The 15,369-nt window shown below is 33.2% G+C and overlaps 3 protein-coding genes across 3 annotated transcripts; 2 read left to right on the top strand and 1 right to left on the bottom strand. All coding sequences in view use genetic code 12, as the record gives it.

The window, feature by feature from the left end:
• Positions 1-7,919: 7,919 nt before the first annotated feature.
• DFJ63DRAFT_314821 (uncharacterized protein) lies at positions 7,920-9,719 on the bottom strand (the record flags this gene model as incomplete). The annotated part of the gene is made up of 1 exon (XM_064906432.1): positions 7,920-9,719. One exon carries the CDS (start codon positions 9,717-9,719, stop codon positions 7,920-7,922), a length of 1,800 nt encoding a protein of 599 aa, XP_064760396.1.
• A 317-nt stretch (positions 9,720-10,036) lies between these two features.
• Positions 10,037-13,479, top strand: CHS1 (chitin synthase). The gene has a single exon (XM_064904090.1). It carries the CDS (start codon positions 10,355-10,357, stop codon positions 13,358-13,360), a length of 3,006 nt encoding a protein of 1,001 aa, XP_064760395.1. The 5' UTR covers positions 10,037-10,354; the 3' UTR covers positions 13,361-13,479.
• DFJ63DRAFT_214681 (Ran guanyl-nucleotide exchange factor) lies at positions 13,480-15,180 on the top strand. The gene has a single exon (XM_064904089.1). The coding sequence runs from the start codon at positions 13,599-13,601 to the stop codon at positions 15,093-15,095; it is 1,497 nt and encodes a 498-aa protein (XP_064760394.1). The 5' UTR covers positions 13,480-13,598; the 3' UTR covers positions 15,096-15,180.
• The last annotated feature ends 189 nt before the right edge of the window (positions 15,181-15,369 follow it).

The following is a 15,369-nucleotide window of genomic DNA, read 5'->3' as shown; positions in this document are numbered from 1 at the left end:
TCCAATTCTGGATTGGCTATTATAATTCCCCATGCTAATGGAAGTGTGATTCCCATTTATGGAACAGATCTGAGTAAGTAATCGATACCGGCTGATCACAAAGTTCACAATTACCTGATGATGGTAGTTGTAGGTGTATTCGGTGTCCTAGATTCACTCTATGTATCTCTTCAAACCTGTAGGGATCTTGTGCTTTGAATGAAGATAGTTTAGATCAAAATTCTCCCCATTCTTCTTCATTTATTTGTATCTTTTGTGTCCAGGTGGTTGTAAGCATTTCCTTTTTGCCAACTGGCTTTTCTTACTGTTGTAATGACTACTTCTGTGGTAATTCATATTTGGATTGTACTGTCCTACAATACGCTACCAATGTTCTAGATAGTTCCACATGTATGTTATATGCAGGAACGAGTGGACATTGAGGTATAAATAGGATCATTTATATATATTTAGATTATTTATCTCTTTTATAGAGGTTAAGCAGTTATAAATACATAAAAGGTATATCTACAATTAGACTTGTAGACTATAGGACCAAACGGTCAATTGTAAAAGTTCAACAAGTTATGAGCCTTTATTATACAGAGTCGTTTCGGTCCTGGTCGCAGTCTTGGTTTTGATTTCCTTGATGGTGGCGTGGTTTATTTCAATTGGTTTTCCGAGATCTGACAGAATACTTGGTTAGATTTTATTACACGGATGGCCGTCGAGGGAGGATGATGAATCCTTTTGATTAAGAGTTATTTCATTACTTACCCTGTTATTACCACGTTCACTTATGATGTTAAAGAGAATTTCAATCATGAATACTTTGAAAATTTTTATTGTGAATTTCTTTTTATTTGAAATGGTCACGGTTTTAGAAACCCGTTGATCCAAACCTATTTCCTTACTAGCTGCTGAGAATGAAATGTGTTGATAGGATGCATTAGGACTAACTGATATTAAGTATCTGACTAGTGGAACATTAAAATTATAAGTGTCACTTACTTGCAAACCGAAATAATGATGTCACTATACCCATAGTGTTAGGTTCAAGTTTCGACCAATGATTTTGAACAAGAAAAGTTATTGTTGATTACTTATTATGAGGCCCAATGCAATTTCCTTTATAGTTTTCATTTCTCCTCTGGAAATGGTTGAGTTTTTATTTTGATTATAGTGAATATTTTTTTGAATACTGGATGTATGAAAATATTCATTTTGGTTCGGCTTAGTTGCTTTTTGTCTATACAAGCACTATTTATGATGTGGTTATTGTTGACATGCATATGATTTTCCTTAGTTGCAGTTGCTTCCTTCCTTGTTGTTTATTCTCATGTGGTCTGTTTTGTTTATTTCAATTATATTTTTACATGAACTTATCAGATGGCTTTAATACTCTTTTTATAAGAGCAGCACATATTCAACTTATAAGTGAAATATGAGTTTGACTACCATATCATCACCAGTCTTTTACAGTTGTCCCAAACTAGCAGAGTTCAGTCTGCTGCGATGCAGGTACTGCTCGTGAGCTATATCTGAGGACAGGTTCTTCTTATACGATGGATTCCAATTGGAATCGATATGGGATTATATTTCGCCTACCAAGGTCTTATTTAAACGATTCATATAAATCCTATCAAAGTTCGTTTCCAAATATTAACTTCTATAAGTTCTTTTATTTGATAACTATTTATAACAGTCTTGCTGAAGTATAATGCAAGGTGTTTATGATATTTTTTTGAGAAAGTTCACCCACTTTTCTCTGTTGTGAGTTGTTAGCAGGCTTGCTCGTTTATCTATCCAAGCTGTTACAAATCTTTCCCGAATCCTCTGATGTTGGATTAGGATCTTCACAGTTATGTGTATCTTTCATCCTGGTATATTCTTATGTCTAAGAGTATTAAACTTCGCTGATTACTCCTTGCTAATGCTTAAGTCGACTAGTTTTACTCATTATTATCCAAGCCTATAAGGGTTTTCTTTATCACGTATGTTCTTGTTCAGACAGCTCGTGCTAGTTTTTGTTCTCATTTTTTTTGAGAAATAGGTTATTATTTTTTTGAGTTCACCCACTCACTACTATTCTACACTTGGACCCAGATTGGTTCTTTATGGTGTTGAGAATTGATCACATATCGTTACTTTATGTTTTATATTTTTGAGTTCACCAACTCCTGAACATATTTTTGTATAGACCTGTGTGAGGTCTTACTGTTTGCGTTTTATACATGCTGTTTGTATACTATTTTGCATTTACCCATCAGTGTTTACAAATTATTTTTTAGAAATCGTCCATTATATGATTTTGTTATCTTAGTTGATGCAATGCCTTGGCTATAATGGAACTTGGCCGTTTATGCTTTCCTTGTTTTTCCTGTTGGTACTAAGTATTTTGTTTCCTAGCACAGGATATACCATTTATACTGAAACGTTCATTATTCCAGCCCTTCTCATTTATTGCTCGGATCCACCGTGAGACTTTATTCTACAATGCTTTTCACCTGATGGTCACATACGGCAGTTCATTGCTGGAACAATCTATTTAATGTTGACTGATTTCTGGCTGATATCTACTTCGCTGTCTAAACATTTCCAGTTTATTTTACGTTTGACGATATTGCAACATGATCTCGTTTCTTGTATCGAACTCGTTTGCCTATATCAATCTAACCTATAATAGTGTTAGTCACCGGTACATTTATCAATATTGCATGTACGGCTCTCTGTTTATCAGGGATGCTTTGTTTTTATGATCCTTATACATCTGACTGTTCGCTTGGATATTACGGTTATTTCCTTTGCAAACAGTAGTTTTTTTCATTTGTCGGTATATTTTGGTACAATTTTTTTAACATTATGCTATTGTTTCCTAACTAAGCTGGACCAAATTTTGGTTCTTATCTCCCTCCTCATGCGTTGTTTCCCTTATTTTGGTTTTGCTCGTGGGGAACTACCCATCACCATTTTGTTTCCATGCCGACAATTTATATTATTATTTTTACAGTCATTTTAACCCATTGACATATGGATAGTTAATGCCAAACCCGCCTTTTTATAAGACACCTGTTGATGGTTGTCTGGCTCATTTTAAGTCATTGTCCAGCATGGGTATATGTGTGGTTAATGCAACATTTGTCTCCACCCAGGACACCATTTGCTGGTTGTCCGGCAAATGTTCTCCGAAAGTCATTTTAACTGCATCGAAGTATGCATGGTTAATGCCATCTCATCAGAGATGAATTTTGAAGTCATTTTAACTGCATCGAAATATGTATGGTTAATGCCATCTCATCAGAGATGAATTTTGAAGTCATTTTAAACTGCAATGTTTATTGCCTAGTTTCTTTCTAATAATATGTTTGCATTTATTTGTTCCGTTTTCTTACAAGCGGAATGCGAGAGTCTTTCTTTGAAAGTACTTATTCGGCTTGGTTGAGTACCACAGATATCCTTTTGTTATTTACTGCGTCTATTGTCAAGTAGCCTCATGTGGTGAGGTGATTTTACATATGTTTTATTTCTGATTTCCGGATAAGCAAGTAAGCAGGATATGGATACTGGAAGATCAGTTTTTACACTGATAATGAACACCTGGAATGCAGACATGGGGCTTAATACGAAATCAGATGGGTTTACATTTTTGCGAATTTATGGATACCGTCCCGTTTTGTTCTCCAAACTCGTATGCTGTACTGTGAGAGTAGCTCACATCTCTTCCCGTCTTGATTACGTGGCTATACAATATAAGGCTTTTGGTCGCCAACTCCCGTTTGATTATGGAGCAGGACCAACTTCCTTCCTTTTTTTATTACCCAAGGTATTGATCTCCTTGGGGTTATATATGTGATTGGTTATCCTTCCTGTTTTGGTACCATCACTGAATCTCAGTTGCCCTACGAATTGATTCTCCTACGTATGATCCACTTATCCTATTATTTGCTGAATTTTCCTTTCTTTCTATGGTACTACCTCCATGGCGTTTTCGCTTCAGGGAGGATGTTTTTGTGGGAAATTTATTACTTTTCCATCATTCATTCCAAATGAAAGATATATGATTATTGGTGCAAATCATATAGTTATCAGATTGGGTCAGAGTCATTTAAAATCGCAATCGGTTATATCATTCTTAGTATATTATCCTTCATACCGATTACGTGATTACTTGTTTTATTTAAGTATTTATTTATACTATCATACATGTGATATGTCCAAGGATTCAGATTTCAGAGCCTAAGAGAGTTACTAATCCTCTGGTATGTACCAAGATCTTCCTGTATCATTCAAGGATTACCCAGCCCTCACGACCTCTGTTTCAATCATCGAATTGCTTTTCATAAATACTTTTGGTATAGTTCTGGGATCATCGCACAATATTCATGGCAAAAAGTATATGATATTTTTATTTTCCTTCAATCCAAAAGTTCTTGATTCTATGGAATTAAGATTAAGGGAGGAATTCGTTAAGTTATTTATACTATGTCTTATGATTTGAGTATTGAGTTAATTTGTAAAGCCTGATAAAGGATAAATTAACACTCAATTAAATGACAAGAATTAACTTTAGCCTATAAAGCCAGATAATGGTATTGCTATAGTATTGCTAATTTTGAGCATTTGTTTAAGAAGACATACTAATGTCTTGAAGTATCTGACGTGATAGGTGCTTATGTTTTATCTCAATTCCACACAAATGGGATAGAAGTTTACTGGTAAACTAAATTAGATCATTGGATCTATTAGAGCCAGAGAAAATATGAATCAAGGGAGGATGTTGTAATGACTACTTCTGTGGTAATTCATATTTGGATTGTACTGTCCTACAATACGCTACCAATGTTCTAGATAGTTCCACATGTATGTTATATGCAGGAACGAGTGGACATTGAGGTATAAATAGGATCATTTATATATATTTAGATTATTTATCTCTTTTATAGAGGTTAAGCAGTTATAAATACATAAAAGGTATATCTACAATTAGACTTGTAGACTATAGGACCAAACGGTCAATTGTAAAAGTTCAACACTTACTTCTACTTTTGAATGTATTTAGATTGACTTTCATAGAACCGGTCCAATTATTAATTCGAGCAGGATTATGTATCAATTGTCTTTCTTTATCTTTGGCTACCAATATTGGCTTTTCTTGGAGTGGAGTCTCTGATTCTTAAGCTTTGTAATTTCAAACTATGCAGCAAATCAAGCTCTTTCCCCACGACTGGAAATATTCATCTTTGGTAAGGTGATTCTTGGGTGGATGTTGTAAATCGATATAAGGAGCAAATAGTTGCTAATCTTCATGCCATTGCAAAAGAAATAATTTGCATAATTTTGCTCCAGTAGTTAGATACGAGTCAGTACGTTTGGTATCCATCCTGGCTCAACTGGTTTTAATCATCCATCAGATTGATGTTAAATAGCGTACTTAATACCCATTTGGTAGAGGATCTTTATCTCATGTAACCTCCTTCTTACGAAATTGATTCCAAGCAGGTTCTCAAGGGTGAACAAGTCCATTTCTGGCCTTAAGCTACCCACTTCCTTATCAATGGAATCAACCCTTTAGTCGAAACCTTTAATCGAACATTACAACTGCTTCGTTTTTTTTTCTAGTGTTGAGATTCAGCCTTAAACCTGATAGCGTAGTCATCAATGTCAACCTTTGAAATAAATATAGAAGACATATTTGTATGTATTATACTTGTTATTCTATATATCTATACACTTAAAACAAAGGAAGGGAATATCTAGGTCTATTTATATTAATTCCATATGGGATAAATAGCCCCTATTACCCCTTATTACTAATTCAGTTTAGCACATAATTAATTTCTTTTTATAATATCTTTTTTTTTTCGAAATATACATTTATTTAATATTCTATAAATTTAGAAATATAAATGGAGTTATTTGGTTTATGAGTGACCATTTTCAATGAATAACTCCATTCATGATTTATGAGTGACCTCTATTTTTTTTTTTTCCAAATTTGTTATATATTCTTACTCTAAAATACTATAAAACTATAGAATTTATATAAAGAGAAAGTATATAACTAGTTGAGGGAGAGAAAGGTTAAAAAATAAGAATTATTTTAAACTTAAAACTCTCTTGATTTGATGATAAAGTAGCTATTTTGTAAGATTTGATTGAAAATTGAAGATCAATCTAGTGATTTATTTAAAGATTATGAACCTCTATATAATTCACTCCATTTATTTCTTTTGTAATGGCATGATAATTCGCAACTATTTACTCCTTATATCCATTTACAACATCCAAATTCGTTTTAAACTTCATAAAATTTGAGTATGATAAATTTGGAAAAAAAAAAAATGCATTCGCCATTCTGTTGCTGGAATTGTTACAATTGCACTATATGTTGATTATCTTCTCATTACTGGAACTAGCATTGATGAAATTGAACATGTCAAAGCTGTGTTGCTGACACATTACTAAATATAGGATTCAGGCACCTGCTTCAAATTCTTAAAGCATAATAATATCACTCAGTTACCAGATGGTCCAAAAGGTCTTACTGCTACTAATTGCACCAAGTCAAGTCTTTTTTTGCTTCGTATGACCTTGTCCCCGAAGATTTTAATCCAGTGCAATCCACATTACTTCCTAATCAACGTTTCGAAGATATCCGATGAAGCTACTCCTGCTGATGATAGAGAACATCATGATTTTTTTTTTCCAAATTTGTTATATATTCTTACTCTAAAATACTATAAAACTATAGAATTTATATAAAGAGAAAGTATATATCATGATATCATCGTCAAATTGCATTCTCTAGCAAATACTGTTCGTATTAATATTAGTTTTTTCCGACTTATCGCAGTTCTAATGTAACAAATTTGGAAAAACAAATTAAAAATCCTACAAGCCACCATCTCAAAGCTGTGAAAAGACTTCTTAGATATCTTAGTATCTCACTTGAATTTGGCCTGTTCTATCGTCAAACACCCAAATTTGATATCCTTGTATATTATGATACTGATTGGTATGGTGACATTAACAATAGTCGCTCTACTTCAGGTCATAATATCAAAATAGCCCAATCTCCGGTCATTTGGAAATGCTCTACATGGATATAAGGAGCAAATAGTTGCTAATCATCGTGCCCTTACAAAAGAAATAAATGGAGTGAATTATATAGAGGTCGCTCTCTATTTTTTTTCCAATATATATATATATTTTTTTTTTGCAAATTTGTTATGTATTACTCTAAGTAATTTTTTTTTTTCCGAAAAGCCAGTTGGCAAAAAGGAAATGGACACAAAAGATACAAATAAATGAAGAAGAATGGGGAGAATTTTGGTCTAAACTATCTTCATTCAAAGCACAAGATCCCTACAGGTTTGAAGAGATACATAGAGTGAATCTAGGACACCGAATACACCTACAGCTACTATAATCAGGTAATTGTGAACTTTGTGATCAACCGATATCGATTACTTACTCAGATCTGTTCTATAAGTCGCCAAATATGGACCAAAATGGGAATCACACTTCCATTAGCATGGGAAATTATAATAGCCAATCCAGAATTGGATAAAAACCAATTAATCTCTCTCAATCGATACCTCTTTGCTGTTCATAAATTACGAGGACGTCGACGATACATCCTACAAAAAGAAGGTTCAGCTTTACCGCTCAACTCTTCTTTTATTTCATCATGGGTATCGTTCTACATTCATAATCTTTAAATAAATCATTAGATTGATCTTCAATTTTCAATCAAATCTTACAAAATAGCTACTTTATCATCTAATCAAGAGAGTTTTAAGTTTAAAATAATTCTTATTTTTAACCTTTCTCTCCCTCAACTAGTTATATACTTTCTCTTTATATAAATCCTATAGTTTTATAGTATTTTAGAGTAAGAATATATAACAAATTTGGAAAAGAAAAAAAAAATATCATTTTTAATTTAAACTAGATAACCATACATAAGCGTTGAAAAAGACTTCATTTCGAATATGCTGTTCTCCGTCCACATTTCCTGTTTCATAATGTGTATTCGACATGAGAATCCCTAGACAACTTTTTAATTTTCGTAAGAGTCTTGTATTCTTTAGCAAAATGCTTATTTCTTCCTTTATAATTTTATTTTCCTCTCCCTTAACGAAATTGATTTCATTAGAGTTAAATTCTTCATGTTGGCGTTTCCTATGAATCAAAAATGGAACAACTATGACATCTCTAAATGCTAATAATAGAGAATTCTCAATTTCGATATTTGTAGTTTCTGTTGTTAGCCGCTGTGTAGATAATTCTCGAAAACTTATTTGTAAGGGATGAAATATACTTATCAAATGATATCTAATCCGTTGATTGAAAAAGTCCCATTGCTGGCATATGCGAAGCCAAGATTTGATAAGGGATTTGGTTGCTTCTGACTTAGCTGGTACTATTTCACTTTTTAGAATATCACCTGGAAAATCGTAGTTAACTGAGTCTCTTTGAAATATTATCATCGCCTTGGTGAAGAATGTCAACAAATCCAGTGAAATTTCTCTTATTGCAAATTCATCAAAAGGCTCTGCAACGTCTATATCCAATGAAAATGAAGTGGAGGAATTTGACTTAGGGATTTTACTCTGTTTCTTTCGATTTGCATATTTGGTTGACTGGTTTTCTTGGCTCATATCTGAATGGTAATTATCTTTGATGAAATTTGATATATCTTCCACTGAAAATCCTAAATTGGAGTAAGTTGATCCATTACTTAACTTCTTTTGTTGAGTTGGAGTGAACAAAGGTTTTGAAAGATTCAAAAGACTATTGAAAAACTTGGCATTCGTTTTGCTAAATTCTAAAATATACTTATTGTAGGATTCGTTCTTGTAATCAAAATCAGTAACTATACCTAACCCCATCTCTTGGGCATTATGTTTGTGAGTCATATTCAGGATAAATTGATCCGTAGGCAACATCAATTTCTTATGAATATCATGAAATGAACTATGTTCAGTAGCACTATCTGAACTCTCAGCTGAAAAATCAGGATCAGTGAAGTTGTATATTTTTGCAAAATTCTTGTCAGAAACGTAAGAGTTTGATCTGTTTGAAGATAGTGAAATAGTAGTTCTGGAGGGATTGATATTCAACTTCAGTTGTGTAGGAGATTCTTCTTTTGATGATGAAGTAATTTGACCATCAATAAAGCCTTGATTAGACCTGTGGAAAAGGTTATGAAAAGTAGATGCTGGTGATGTGACAGAGGCTTTTCTCAAAGATTTAGGAGCATCGTCAAACAGACCTGAACTAAGGATCTTTTTTGAAACCTTCAAGCCATGATGACCTGCCGTCTGTATTGTTAAGTCTGGTTTATTCAAATTGGGCTTTGTTGCAAATTTTAGTTTATTCTTTGGAAGTTTGAAGAGTGATGAAGGTGTTCTCCTTATTTCAAGCGAGGTTAGAGTTGACAAATCATCGTCACTGTCATGACCAGTAACATCAGCTTCGGAGAACTCAATCGGCTGTGGTGCTAGATTTGTATTAGATCTATTCTTAGTAAATAGTCTTGTCAATGCATTATTCTTCGTGGTACTTGAACTAATGGTGGAAATCAGTGAGGAATTAGTATTCAACTTTTTAAGGTTATTAAATCCCACACTCGATACTTGTGATGATATGTTATTTGGTTGTAGAACTTGAGTACTAGATGAGCTTGAGCCATTGGAATGGATGTAGAATGGAGTACTCTCGTCACTCTCGTCCATCTCTCTAGCTTTGGGGGTGTATCTTATCACTATGATTTACAAACGTTTATTACCGATCATATTTTTTTTTGGTGATAATCAAAATTTTGTAAACTGCTGCGAATTCTAAGCGGATAACCGCATTGGATCCATTTTATACTGCTTATTAGTGATGTTATAACGAAAATAGTAACAGTTGATGATTTTTACCAAGCTAAAGCAATTTAAAAGATCAATACAAAGGTTTCTACTGTCCTAGAATTCAATCTACTAAACTTGATCTATACTTTAGATAATAAATTGCGAATTTTAGAGTTTGAAGAATGTATTTAAGAGAAAGAAAGAATATCTCACCCATAAACGAAGTGAGATTACACGAAAGCTAATTACTAACATTACTCTTCGCTAAACTAAGAAATCTCCTCTGTCGTCTTAAGCACTGCCCTAAGCATTCGTTACTTCTAATTATAAATTTCATATATATTTTTTGTGTAATTGCATGGTATTTAATGTTAGGCTTCCTAATTGGGAAATTTTGTAAACAATATTTGTGCAACCAAAACAGTTGATGGAATTGAAAACATTATAAGTTGAGAAATCGGACTCTAAAAACTCTCTTTTCTTATTTGTAAACCCTAGAAGTCAACTAAACAGTCATGAATCCGTACAACGAGGATGAAGATCCGTTTAGAGACAACGGTCCAAGATTACCAACAGCAGCTTTCACCAGTGATAAAGCATCACCAAAGAGATTTCAACCATTAGCGAAATCTGATTCAGATGACGAAGAATTCACTGCATTTCCTCTGAATACTCCACAGAGACATTCTCCAAACATATTTGCTAGAAGTACTGCTCGTGCTCAAATAGGGAATAAGAACTCCTTGGGTAATGCTCCAAACTTACAATATGAAAATGGTATGACTCCAAGAGCACAATATACATCAAGAGAATCCCCTAGTAGACAAAGAAAAACTGAAATCATAATTTCAGATGATGAGAATGATATTGAAAGTCTTCATGGATCACCAGTAAGATCTCAATATGGGGGAAGTAACATATCAAGTGAACGTTTCTTATCACCTCCACAACCAATCTTTTCTCGTGAAACTTTTGCATCTGCAAACGTCCAAGATGACGATCAAGCTACTATAGCTGATGAAGACAAAAGAGATGAAGATTACGAATATGGTGCTTACCAAAAGGATCATCAATTGGAAGCAAGATCAGTATATTCTGATTCAACTGCTTATAGTGGTTCTTCTTATGTATCTGGATCTGCCCATCATAATGGAAGTGAATACTTTACTACTTCTATTGATGGAAATTTAATGAATAACATAAACAATGGATTCATTCCAAAGAGAGAAAAGACTATCACTAAAAGAAAAGTTAGATTAGTGGGTGGTGCTAAAGGAAATTTGGTATTGGAAAATCCAATTCCTGAAGAATTAAAAAAGGTAATAACAAGAACTGAATCACCCTTCGGAGAGTTTGCTAATATGACTTATACTGCTTGTACTTCAGAACCTGATAGTTTTGTTAATGATGGTTTTACCTTAAGAGCAGCTAAATATGGTAGAGAAACTGAACTTGTGGTTTGTATTACCATGTATAATGAAGATGAATCTTCATTTGCCAGAACTATGCATGGTGTAATGAAAAATGTTGCACACTTATGTTCAAGAACCAAATCTAAGGTTTGGGGTAAAGACAGTTGGAAGAAAATTCAAGTTATTATTGTTGCTGATGGTAGAAATAAAGTTAATGAATCCGTCTTACAATTATTAACTGCAACTGGTTGTTATCAAGAAAACTTGGCAAGACCATATGTTAACAACAAAAGTGTAAATGCTCATTTATTCGAATATACCACCCAAATTTCAATTGATGAAAACTTAAAATTCAAAGGTGATGAAAAGAACTTAGCACCAGTTCAAGTTTTGTTTTGTCTTAAAGAAAGAAATCAAAAGAAGATTAATTCACATAGATGGCTTTTTAATGCCTTTTGTCCTATATTAGATCCAAATGTCGTTGTTTTGTTAGATGTGGGTACAAAACCAGATAATCATGCCTTATATAACTTATGGAAAGCATTTGATCGTGATTCAAATGTTGCCGGTGCAGCAGGTGAAATCAAAGCTATGAAAGGAAAAGGATGGATCAATTTAACCAATCCATTAGTAGCATCACAAAATTTTGAATATAAAATGTCAAACATTCTCGATAAACCTTTAGAATCTGTTTTTGGATATATTTCCGTGTTACCAGGTGCATTATCAGCTTATCGTTACATAGCGTTGAAAAATCATGAAGATAGTACAGGTCCATTAGCATCTTACTTCAAGGGAGAAGATTTACTTAATAATCATCACAAAGAAAATCAGAATAATAAAACCAACTTTTTTGAAGCTAATATGTACTTAGCTGAAGATCGTATTTTATGTTGGGAGTTGGTGGCTAAAAAGAATGAAAACTGGGTTCTTAAATTCGTTAAGCTGGCTACTGGAGAAACTGATGTTCCAGAATCAATTTCAGAATTCCTTTCTCAAAGAAGACGTTGGATTAATGGTGCCTTCTTTGCTGCATTATATTCCTTACGTAATTTCACTCGTATATGGGCTACTGACCATTCATTTGCCAGAAAATTTTGGTTCCATGTTGAATTTATTTATCAATTCATTACACTTATCTTTTCATTCTTTTCTTTGAGTAACTTTTACTTGACTTTCTATTTCCTTACTGGATCTTTAATTGATGATAAAACTCTTGGTCGTGGAGGGTTTTGGATCTTCACCTTGTTCAATTATCTCTGCATTTGTGTTTTAACATCTTTATTCATTGTTTCTATTGGTAACAGACCACAAGCTTCTAGAAATGTATTCAAGACATTGATTATCTTATTAACAGTCTGTGCATTATATGCTTTAATTGTTGGTTTCTACTTTGTCTTTAACACTATTCATCAATATGGTATAGGTGATTCATCGATTTATGTTTTAGTAACTATTGTTGTTTCCATGTTGTCAACATATGGTCTTTACACACTTATGTCAATTTTATACTTAGATCCATGGCATATGCTTACTTGTTCACTTCAATACTTTTTAATGATTCCATCGTATACCTGTACTTTACAAATCTTTGCCTTTTGTAATACTCATGATGTTTCGTGGGGTACTAAAGGTGATAATAATCCTCAAGAAGATAAAACAAATCAATATATTATTGAAAAGAATGATAAAGGAGAATTCGAAGCAACTGTGGTTGATGTTAATGTTGATGAAGTTTATTTGGAAACCTTATATAACATTCGTGCTAAGAGAACCAACAGAAAGGTATTATTCACTCATACACCTAAACCTCCAATGGAAGGTGAAGATTATGCCAAAAATGTAAGAACCAAAGTCGTGTTATGTTGGATGCTAGCAAACTTAATTTTCATTATGACAATGCTTCAAGTTTATGAACCAGGTGAAACTAAGAGAAATGCTTATTTAGCATTTATCTTATGGTCTGTTGCAATTTTAGCTTTATTCAGAGCAATTGGATCTTTTGGTTATCTTATGCAAAACTCCGCTAGATTCTTAGTAGAATCAATTAACAAATGGAGAAATAAAAAACAAGGCTATACCACAACTGGTCATAATCCTTTAAATTAGTTTCATTTCTTATATATCTTAGATATACCATTCAAAAATAATACAAAATACCCCTTAATGATATAACATAGTTAAAACTTGCTGCTTGTAGCTAAAATAGGAAACTGTAAATATGCGACATTGTTTAGCAAAATGTCGTGTCGCAATGGGCCGACATAATTTTCCAGTTTTTCATATAAGTTTGATTTGATCTGGATTGACTATAACATTTGTAAGAATTAGAACTTATAACTATACAATGGTTGGTTTGGTTAGAAAGAGAGAAGCAGAAGCTTCGACCGAGAAGAATGGACACAAGAGATTGAAATCAATTGCGACTTCATCATTTATTTTACATTCATATGCAAAATTACCCGATTTGAATGAATATCCTCAAGGTAAATCTGAACCTTTGGACATATTTGTATGGGGTACCGGTTCCATGTGTGAATTGGGATTAGGACCTAAAAGTAAAGAAGTCAAAAGACCAAGATTAAATCCACTTTTGACCAGTGAAGTATTAGGAGATACCAAAATTGTTGATTTCTCTGTTGGTGGTATGCACGTTTTAGCATTAGACGGTAAGGGTAGATTATGGTCTTGGGGTGGTAATGATAGTGGAGTTTTAGGAAGAGACACATCTCAAGCAAAAGAAGTTTTGAGAGATGCTGATGGAGCTGAAGATGATGATGATGAAGATGGAGAATTAAACGAAGAAGAATCAACTCCAAAATTAGTGGAAAATTTACCTGAAATTAAAGGGTCCAAGATTGTTCAAGTTTCAGCTACTGATAACTTAAGTGCTGTATTATATGATAATGGTGATGTTTATGCATGGGGTTGTTTCCGTTGTAATGAAGGTTTATTAGGATTTTTGAGAGATGAAATTAAATTACAAAGAACTCCATTAAAAATAAAGGAATTGAAAAATATTGTCCAATTGGCCGGTGGTAAGGATCATTTGTTAGCTCTTGATGCTAAAGGTATTGTATATGCTTGGGGTAATGGTCAACAATTTCAATTAGGACGTCGTGTGATTGAAAGACATCGTTTCCGTACTTTAGAACCTCAACAATTTGGTTTATACAATATTAAATATATTGCTAGTGGTGATTTCCATTGTTTTGCCATTGATCATGATTATCAAGTCTTTGCATGGGGATTAAACCAATATGGTCAATGTGCTTTGACTGATGTTAATGGTGAATTAGAAGATGGTTCTTTAATCACCAAACCAACTTTAATTCCTGCTCTTTCAAATAAAAAGATTGTAAAGATTGTATCTGGTGAACACCACGCTCTTGCCTTAACTGATTCTGGAGATGTTTTCTCTTGGGGTAGATATGATATGAAAGAAGTTGGTATTCCAAAGGATAAATTACCTGAATCAACATTTAAAGATGCTCATGGTCAACCTAGATCAGTTCCTGTACCAACTAAATTAATATTTGGAGTTGGTGAAAAGGAAGTTAAAATTAAAGAAATTGGTACTGGATCTCATCATTCATTTGCTATTACTGATGATGGATTTGTTTATGCCTGGGGTTTTGCTGATACTTATGGACCAGGTTTAGGACCTTTAGAAGAAGATGTTGAAAAACCAGAAAGAATTGTCAATACTGCTACCAAGTATTATGATATTCAACTTATAGATGCTGGAGGTCAATTTTCAGTCAGTGGAGGTGTTAAAATTAGTGATGAAGATGAAGCAGAAGACAGAATAGATAAGTATGACGAAATTGATGGAAAGGACTAAAATTGTAGAATTATTGTATAGTATTTTTGTTTGTAATTCAATATATAAAAGTAGTTCAATTTTTGAACATCATTAATCAAATATAGGTTCTTCGTAGATTTGTTGGGTAAGGTGAATATTATGTGTAAAGTCAAATTAAGCATAATATAACAAAGTTTTACCATTTCGCAGTAATTTATTTGCAAAAACATGTCCAAATGTTGAATAAAATATAGGCAGCATAGAGAACATACAGTATTTTAAAACCCCCCAATTTGCTATCAACATCTTCTAA

This window comes from Scheffersomyces coipomensis, assembly GCF_036884675.1.
Source record: "Scheffersomyces coipomensis strain NRRL Y-17651 chromosome Unknown DFJ63scaffold_6, whole genome shotgun sequence".
In the NCBI taxonomy this organism is placed as follows: Eukaryota; Fungi; Ascomycota; class Pichiomycetes; order Serinales; family Debaryomycetaceae; genus Scheffersomyces; species Scheffersomyces coipomensis.
The sequence above is the reverse complement of the archived record's forward strand: the minus strand, read 5'-3'. Positions and strand labels throughout refer to the sequence as shown.